The 9,900-nt window shown below is 34.9% G+C and overlaps 1 protein-coding gene across 2 annotated transcripts; it reads right to left on the reverse strand.

The window, feature by feature from the left end:
* Nucleotides 1-437: 437 nt before the first annotated feature.
* On the reverse strand, nt 438-4,852 carry LOC129900964 (protein CNGC15b-like). Of its 2 annotated transcripts, none has more exons than XM_055976062.1 (7): nt 4,706-4,852; nt 3,827-4,379; nt 3,385-3,459; nt 2,552-2,844; nt 1,753-1,864; nt 1,352-1,588; nt 438-1,217 (listed from the first exon to the last, which is right to left on the reverse strand). In XM_055976062.1, exons 1-7 carry the CDS (start codon nt 4,759-4,761, stop codon nt 534-536), a joined length of 2,010 nt encoding a protein of 669 aa, XP_055832037.1. In that variant the 5' UTR covers nt 4,762-4,852; the 3' UTR covers nt 438-533. The 2 variants fall into 2 exon arrangements, with proteins under 2 accessions (XP_055832037.1, XP_055832036.1); XM_055976061.1 differs by having other exon boundaries at nt 3,385-3,597.
* Between the last annotated feature and the right edge of the window lie 5,048 nt (nt 4,853-9,900).

Consider the following 9,900-nt stretch of genomic DNA (forward strand, 5'->3'; position numbering starts at 1 on the left):
TAAAGATCATTTATACTCTAAGCTTTTGGTGAGTCCTTCTTGCATCCGGAGGCACTCTTGAGTTATTATATTTTATTTTGAGTATTTTTTTTGGGGTAGCCATGAGCTTGTCATTGGCACCTTCTTGATAGTGATAGAGGCTTCATAGACAGATAGATGATAGTGTCGAGTAGATGTTTTGGTTTTCAAAACTATCCTTATGATATGGAGTTGATTTGAGATTTGTTTTCAATACATTATTCTTCTCAAAATGTTGATTTGGTTAGCTCACTTGAATATCTTTTAAATTCATTTTGAGTCTTCCGCCGAGTGATTGAATGAGTGATCAGACCAAGTGGTTCGCTTGGGGCCAACGATGGTCTCCAAGTGCCGGGCACGCCTAGGGTAGCCTCTCGGGGCATGATAAGATACTAGTTGAGACTAAATTAAAAGCCACATTTACATATTATGCCTTTCCTATATAAAAACATTTTAGTAAAGAATATGCAAACCATTGTACATATACACCTTAGCAACTGTATCACTTCTTAAAGTTACTCATCATCAACAGAGAAATCAGGTTCTTCTGGCTTTTGTAATGAACTAACTGCAGTGGAATCTGAATCAGAGCGCTTGTGAAGACCCCTCCTACTTGCAGCATATTCTGCAAAGTCTGATCTAGGTGATGGTGCATTCATGTCCAATTGCCCACTAAACAACTCTGTTTCATTCACCAAGTTCTCTAGAGCCTTAAGTTCAGCTACACCCTTTCGTTTTTTATATCTTCGGTATGCTGCTTGAATAGAGCATGCAGCCCAAGTACGCCACTGGTGCGAATAGAACCTGAATTTGTGCCTAAGTTGTTTGCTATGCAGCCTCCGAAACTGCGCTGCCACGAACATCAAGTCCTCTGCTACAAGTGCGAATGACTCTACTTCAGAAACTGCTTTCACTGTTCGAGTGGAGGATGGTAGAATCACACTTGGGCGTGGGTCGAGGGCCCATGTCAGCAGCTCCTCCCCACAGAAATCACCTGGACCTATACGGCAAGAGTTGAAGAAACCAGTACGGCCACCATTCGTGGTGTAAGAATCAAGATTCCCTCGAATTATGAAGAGCATTTCATTGACAGGATCACCCTCGCGCACAAGACAAGTACCTTGAGTGCATAATGCAGGTTTTAGCCTCTCACATATTGCATCTAGCATTCTTTCATCCATTTGATCAAACAGTGGTACCTACCAAATTTTCAAAGATAGATCAAAAATATATACAATCATTTTGCATATTATCGTTTTCCATCCCGCGGAACTTCTAGCATACGCAAATGAAGTGTATTACATTCCCTAGTATATAATCTTGTAGAACTTACTCTTCGAACTAAATCATAGCAGAGGTGGCGTTTGATATCTCTGCGAAGATCTAGAGGAAGTCCTTTGAGAAGAGCTTCCTCATCAACTCCTCTTGTAGCAATCCATTTGTATTGATCATATTTCCTTACTGACTGCCTTAATTCTTGAGGTAATTGCCTGTGGTGCATCCATTTTTCTGTATCCATTCTCCTGATTCTCCACTCCTCTAATCTAATTGTTGTCGATTGGAGGTACGTCTGCCAGAGAAAGTGAATTAGTGTATTGGACTGACAGGACATTGTACCTTGTTTTAGCTTAGAAGCAACGATGACTCTGATGTGATAAAATCAATTGCATGTATAAGTGGTGGCCAAATAGCCTATAATACAGCAGTAGAGTAAATGTTAGTGAGCAGGCGTACTTCCATATTGCCGATGAGCAAGGCAAAAAGAATTAGGCCAAGCGTTGCAACTATGATGGCAACAATTATTTCTCCAATATGAGTGCTTGTAGAGAGATCTTGTCCTAGAGCACTGCATATCAACCAAAACAAAACTGAAGTTGAGTTTGCGAGTCGAAAATTAGCAATGCTGATTTATTGGATGAATGAGGAAAATTTTCAATCTTTGAACAGAAAAGAAATCTCCTCCTAAAAGCAGAAGACACTTATGTTTTATACCATACACAATGGTTAAGTACTGAATGTATGAAACTTCTCACCTTTTTCATGGAAAAAGTAGAAAAACAAATTTTAACTCCTTTACAGTTAACATAATATGAAACTGATCTCCCCATACTGAGAATGTACGTAAACCATGTCGTTTGGTTGCTGGTTCGGAAGTGAGTAATTCATGTATTAAAACCAGCATAACTAGTACCAGGTTTGGTAGGATTTGAGTTGTTATGTATAAAATTCAGCACACCAAGTACGGTGTTCGGTTACAAGTTTATAATCCTGCATAACTGATATATGTCTAAATTATGAGAAAGTCTATGTATTATTCATGCTAGGTAGAAGATGGAAGAAGTAATATATGAATAACTAGATACATGAATAACTAATTCCTGCATAACGTATCCTTGTGTACTTTTACAAACAACCAAACAACCCCTAACTGAATCAGGTCAGCTAATGATAGCTGCTGTTTCCCAGTTGTGTATTCAGATCCCTCAACTTTTTAGATTAGATTAAACAGACTCTATCAAATTGGTTCACTTACCTTAGGTTCTTCAAGCCCCACCAGAGGCAGTAGAAGTACTTGTTGAAAAACAAAGCAGATGTCACGCTAACTTTCACCGCGTCGCCATAAATACCAAATGGGTAGTCACTTTTATTTGGGTCACATTGTCTTGTAATATTGCTGGAATTGAACCAGGACTTCCTTTGTGGATCATTTACTCTCTGGCAGTCAAAATATCCATAATCACAAGAGGGCTTCTCAAGACTGCACACGTATCTCCAGCAAGCTTCTTGCCTCTCTATTGATAGAAGATACCAACAAGCTCCCAGTACCTATATATTTGTAAAAAGGAAAAGTGCTGTTTATATGATTGTTTTCTTCTGTAAGGGAGGATTTTCATAAACAAAACAATCTTAAGACATGAAAGATTGCGATGCCTATGACCCCAGTCTGGCTGATGAGGGCGGATCAAGGAGAATGACTGGAAATTGTAATACATATAGGTTGGGAAGCTCCCAAAGAATGGTGCATATAACACCTAAGGAAAATCTCACATTGAAATGAGAGAGGAAAGTGAAGTGCTATAAAACAGAGAGCAAAAGTTCACACGGTATGCATGCTTTTTGGCTTGACATGGTGTACCCCAAGGAACAAGTTTGTAAGGTCTGTTAGACCAAAACAGAAAATATGTGTCATGGGCTTGGACGGCGACAACAAAGATAAACCATGATGTTTTCATTTGGGTACTGCAGTAGGGAAATGAAAAGGAAGAGAATTTTCCGCATACGTATCTATAAATATCTAGGGCAATATAGCACTATTTTAGCATAAAATGAAGCATCTACTGAAAAGGGAGATCAGAATTCATTTACATGGCTTGCTAACATGTATAGCATCAAGTTGTAAGCAGCTCCTGCCCATGCTGTTTCAGTCACAACACCAGTAACCTTGACAATTTGGGACGACAATGGAAATATGAGATAAAGTCTAGGGAGATACTGAAAAATGATAATGAATCTTAGGACATTCTTCGTGTTCGCCATTGTTGAGCCCCTTAAATTAGGGATAACAACCCAAATCAATACCTAAAACAATAAGAAGCAATAGAATCCTTTAAACAACTTCACTATACTTATTATCAATTTCAATACTTCTACTCAAACGCGTAAATGCATACTTATAAAATAAGTTTCACCTCTTAAAAAAGTATTGTTCAATACTTAATTCTTATCAACCACTTTTAGTCAGTTAAGCCAAACGGGATCAATTTCATTCTGGTAAGGATAACAAGTATCCAAGTTTTTAGTGACAAACCTGGGGTAAAGGCAAGGCTGCAACAACATCAATCAAGAGATCTTTTCTGATGTATCTTTGTTCTATCTTTGAAGTATCTATAACAAGCTCTCCTCTCCCAAATACACGAGAAGATGGAGCAACATAAGCAGTTCTAAATCGAACAAAAATCTGAATCATGTAAAAGATATCAGCTATTGATCTAATGACTGTGAGGACAATTTCCAGAGTAACTCCTATATCTATGCAGATATCGTCCTTCATGACTGGCAAGTAAAACAATAGAGGGTCTATGAACAATGAAATTAAACAGGATACTAAGAAAATCTTGTTCCATCTATGAATTACATGTCCTCGAGGATCCAATATCTTTTTGTTCACGCTTTCATAGTCTTCTGAAAAAACTCGTGATAGTACTTTAGCTTTCAGGGATTTTCTGCTCCTGTCATACTTCGTATCACTCTTTCTACTGGCTGGCTCTGATTGTCGTATTCCATCAAGCTTATACTTCACCTTGATCACATTATCCCCATTAGCTGGTGCATACTTTGTTGCTTCAAGATCATCTCGGAATCTGAAGTTCGGAATGTAAAAAAGCAAATTCAGTAAAACAACTTTACGTCAATGTCATAAACAACAATCAGTTTACAACAATAGCAACAAGTACATATCTAATGCAAATTGAACCCTGCTATATGAATCCTCATTATCTATGTCGAGCCATTTAAGCACACGTCATTTCACTATTATATAAAACAGGATTAAAGATGCTAATAAGAAGTACTAGTAAGTCTCTATATTTTCTACTATCCTATATATCTCTGACATGACTAATCTCGCTGAAAAGACAAATAGTATTAAGCTTCATTGTAAGTAAAATAACGAAAGAGCTAGACGAACCTTACAGATCTCGAATTACCATAAGCCATGACATTGACTAAACAAAACAATCTCATGTATTTATAAATCTGTGACTATCACAAAATAATCACTCGAAAATGACTCGTGATTTATTGTAAGCCACCAAGAGAAAAAAAGAAAAACTAGTTGGTTTTCCTTCAGCAGAAATCATGTGAAGAAAAAGTAATAAAGACTTCACAATATATCTCTTAGACCAAAATTTCAGGACAAACATGTGAGAAATCTTGGATTAATAAATTCAACAAACTTGTGTACAAGTTCACAGAACGTAGGAGAAATCAGTGAGACAGTGACAATCATGCTGATTCTCAAAATTGAGTTGATATAAATAGAACAAAGCAAGATGAAAGTCAGAGATATATATCAAGCTAGTGGTGGGTTCGTCATGCGGAAGCTAATAATTGTAAACCTCGACCGATAAAGACTAAGAATACTAGACTAAAAAGCATAAAAAAAAAAAAAGCATAATAATTTTATATGATTTTGCCAATTGGCCTACATGTGACAAAAATAATATAAAAGTAAGATTAAAAACTGTTGAGAAAAAAATCTCCCCCTAAATGAGACTATCTAAACGATAGATTGTGGATGCTATTGTATTATATTTGATAAGTCCAAAACTTCTCCTCCAAGAAAAGCATATATATTGTAGTCCTTTTCCTCAAAGAATTTTTTTTCTACCAAATCTTAGGTAACAGTACCAAAAACTTGTTCGAATCAATCCCCAACACACACGCAAGTGTATGTGGTAGTTCAAATAATATAAACCGTGAAGTCCAAATATTGTATCCAAAGGACTTGTGCCTAACAAGGATCTGGTTTATTCTAATACCACAATTTAGACAATTGGTTCAGTAAACAATAGAAGATTTTTTATTGTTGTTTTATATCTACGTAATTTAAAGACTGAAAGCAAGTAATTGGTTGGTCACTTTTTGAGCAAGCACACATCGGAGTTGAGATTTCACCACTAGGTTTCGTTTCTTCTAAATTCTCCTAGTGATAATTTTGTATGAACATATCGAACTCTTGTGTTTTTTATTAAAACATGAGTGGGCAAAACGCCCTTGTTCTGGGATTTAGCCAATTACTATCCAAAAGATTTTTCTTAATGTTCTTTTTGTTGATTCTCCTTTATTTCCTTTTTGTTACTCTTTATTGATCTTATTATTTATCACAGGGGCATCTTCTCTACTTCTTTTTCCCACCACACAAAATCTCCCTCTAATGTTACCCCTCCTCTTTTGCTCCTTTTTTTCCTCAACGTTTGTAATCATTTAAAGTGCACTACAATAAAAAATAGCTAAAAAAAGTGTAATAAATGTGCACATTAGCAAAAAAGAGCTAAAATCTTTATCGGCATTAATTAATTGATATTAGATTTAATGTCGCTATAAGCTTTAGCTGCATTTACAAAGAGTATTAAAATATAATTTTCACTAATAATTGCCTCTAAAAAAATATTTAGCGAGAATTAAACTATTATCGTTAATTAATTATCGCTCTTATAATTTTTAGTATAGTGATCAAATTAGGTATACTTCCTAGTTGTGTATGTTAGCGGGAGAAAAATTGACGAACCAACTTAATGTAAAAAGTAAGCTTAGATCGGAAGAAAACATTAAAATAATGAATTGACATCCCCCCTAAAAAGTGAAATATTTAACGACTAATATCTTTATAAAAGAGTATCATGCATGACTATGTCACCATTGACAAAGAAAATGGGACAATTAAAAGCAGGAGGAAAGTAGGTACAATGATTTGAAGTATATGAGTTTCTATAATGATATACAATTCGATTCGCGCATAGCGTTTGTATAAATCGCATGAATTATACAAAAGTCAACTGTATAATCGCGCGAATTATACAAAACTCAAACTGTAATTACAGTTAAATGTTTGCCACGAGCCATAATTAATTCAAGCTATAGCTATGTTAGTTAATAAACTAATAGATATTTCTATATCCGCATAGTTTTTTCATATATATTACCATTTATAAAGGTGTGAGCAAAAGTTTAAGATAAGGTAATCTCCAAATCTTAACAAATATTAAGCTCATTTTATAGAGCACAATTTTTTGTTCACGGAAATTAATTGTGCTCTATAAAATGAGCTTAATATTTGTTAAGATTTGGAGATTACCTATATATATGTAATTTATGCAAAAGCAATTAAATTTCCGTGAACAAAAAATTGTGCTCTATAAAATGAGCTTAATATTTGTTAAGATTTGGAGATTACCTTATCTTAAACTTTTGCTCACGCCTTTATAAATGGTAATATATATGAAAAAACTATGCGGATATAGAAATATCTATTAGTTTATTAACTAACATAGCTATAGCTTGAATTAATTATGGCTTGTGGCAAACATTTAACTGTAATTACAGTTTGAGTTTTGTATAATTCGCGCGATTATACAGTTGACTTTTGTATAATTCATGCGATTTATACAAACGCTGTGCGCGAATCGAATTGTATATCAAAATATACAAATACTACAAATTGTATAGTGAATTATACAAATGTTGTACATGAATTGCATAGCGAATTATACAAACGTTATACAAAAACTGTAAATTGTACAGCGAATTATATAAATATTGCGCGAATTATACAAACACTAGTATAACTAGAGTTACGAATTGTAATTACCAAACATAGTTATGGAGCATAATTAAGATAATTTTTGAGTGACTATATGCAAAAATTCCCCTATATATATATTCCCTTGAAGATATATACATCTTGAAATCTCATAAACTCATGAGATATTTACAAAGAGATCAAAACATCAAATATTGCCTTTGTTGAAGCCGTTGTCGAAAGTTTATCTTAGCGATCAACTACATTGCAAAATTATCTTATATTTGAGAAATATGCTACTAACAGCTTTCGAATCACAAAGAAAAAAGAGAGAAGAATCTAGGAATGAATAAAATTGTACTCATAAATATTCATCAATACAATCTTTACTTCATTATATTTTATTTGTGATTCAATATATTTTCGATCACTTTAAAATTTATTACAAATAGTATTTTCGGTGACTAAGCTAGAAATTTCATCAAAATTATTTAATATTCGACTTATATGTCAAAAGAATTATATACATAAAACTTCCTTTGTTTCAATTTATATGGCTTGATTTGGATTACGAGAATCAAATTAACTAATATTCTGTATGAATTCAAACAAAAAAAAATTGTGAAGTAAAATTTATATATTTAGAAACTGTATAAAAAGTACTATAAGACAATAGTTAACAATTCAAAATATTTGAAAAAATTATAATCAAAGAGTAATTAAGACAAATAAATTTAAATGAAGAGGGTATATTTTTTCATGAAGAATATTCATGTAACACCCCAAAAAATTTTCACTAAGATTCGGACCGTTCTTCGTGTACGTATAGGATCATACTAGATGATTGTAAAGTGCATGCATGAGTTAGGATCAATTCCTAAGAAATTGGAGAGTGTCAGAGGTGATTTAGGATCATAAGGGATCCCTAGAACCAAGCTAAGTCCAAAGAATTCGTCTTCGCTAAGTTTTAGAATGAGTTCGTATAAGGGGTCGACTTCTAATGACCATATTTTTTGAAATATAAAGATCTAGGTGGCCCATAAACTATTAAATTAAAGGTCTTCGAGTGTTCTTTCCAACTCCACCAAGATTGTATTTTTTGGAGTTCGGAGTATAAAGTTATGACTATCCTAACATGAACTAGTACTGCAGAAATTCCAGGCCTGGGTTGTAACTGCAGGAAACCTGGGCTTGGCGCCACAGTGGCGCGACGTGCCACTAAAGAGACAGGAACCAGCCTCAGTAGTTTGGTCCCTGGCGCGGCGCGCCACTATTGGATGTGGAGGGTTTTTAAGACTATTTTCCAAAACCCAGAAAAACTTAGGCTTGGCGCTGTAAGGGAGCGATGCGCCATAAAACAGCCTCAGTAGTTTGGTCCTTGGCGCGACGCGCCACTATCCGATTTTCAGGTTTTAAGCCTATATTCGACTTGGCACTGCAGTGGCGCGGTGCGCCACTATAGCGCCAAGAGTGTTTTAGCCCATTTTTCCAAATTTTTGGAGAAAGGGAAAATTGGGCATTTCCCAAATTATATATACATTAGCCTTGGGACGTTTTGGACCATTATTTTCAGTCCATTCCTCTCTCTAAAAAGCCCTAGAAATCCCCTCTCTTCTCCTTCAAATCCATTTCCAACAAGGATTGCCTTAAAGAACTTCAAGGATTCAAGCTTTCCATTGAAGACCCAACATCAAGATTTCTTCAAAGTCTTCACCAAGGTATGTAAGGCTACCCAAAGCATGGGTTGAGTCCACCCATGTGTCCTATATCCTCTTTGAGATTTATTGTTCTTAAGAATGGAGTTGGTTGATAGATTTATGTCCAACTAGGTCTTTTTCATCTATTATCCTAATTTTTTTATTATGTTGATGTTGTGGAGTCAAGAAAGTGATGTGCTACATATTGGTATGAGTTGATTGAGATGAGAGGTTGAACATATTTCGTTGATCTTTCTTAACTATGTTGACTTTGCTAAATATGTTAATTTTCTTAAATATGTTGCTCACCTTAAATTGTTGATTTAGAATCTTGGAGTTGTGATGAGTCCCAAAGAATTGTTAAATGAATAGAGGAACGATTGGGTAGGTTTGTATATTGTTACAAATGCATATTTAACTACTCTTGAAAGATACGATTGAGATTGATCGAATAGTATGATTGGAAGAGGTTTGATTGTGATAGAATTGATGATTTGACAAGGTTACAAATGATACTTGTCGATATGATTTGATTGAGTTGATTGGATGGAGTTTTATAAGCATTGAGTCTTGGGAGGAGTATCGAGCACCGAATTAGATAAGAGTAAGTAATAACTCGAATTCAATAACTACATCGCCAAATATAGGAGGGGATTGAACCGTTAAAGTCGGATGCTTCCCCAAAATTATTGTCCTGACATGATAGGACTTGGTTGGATTGGATCCATGATTGGTTGATTCGTTCATACCCTGGCAAAGTATGAACGGATGTGGCAACAATGTCAGTTTGTTGTACTGTCACTAGCTCATAAGTGATGATTGTCAGATAAGAGAAACTCCTATATAGGTCTTGATAGTATTATGAGTCGGATTGGGTTGAATGGT

The sequence above is a fragment of the Solanum dulcamara genome, chromosome 8, assembly GCF_947179165.1.
Source record: "Solanum dulcamara chromosome 8, daSolDulc1.2, whole genome shotgun sequence".
NCBI lineage: Eukaryota > Viridiplantae > Streptophyta > Magnoliopsida > Solanales > Solanaceae > Solanum > Solanum dulcamara.

Bases quoted from the DNA above. Each gene is read 5' to 3' on its own strand.
- LOC129900964 (XM_055976061.1), bottom strand. From the start codon at position 4,761: ATGAGATTGTTTTGTTTAGTCAATGTCATGGCTTATGGTAATTCGAGA. The intron at 4,380-4,705 runs GTTCGTCTAGCT...TCCGAACTTCAG, and splicing joins GGTAATTCGAGATCTGTAAG to ATTCCGAGATGATCTTGAAG. The intron at 1,218-1,351 runs GTAAGTTCTACA...AAAATTTGGTAG, and splicing joins GCTATGATTTAGTTCGAAGA to GTACCACTGTTTGATCAAAT.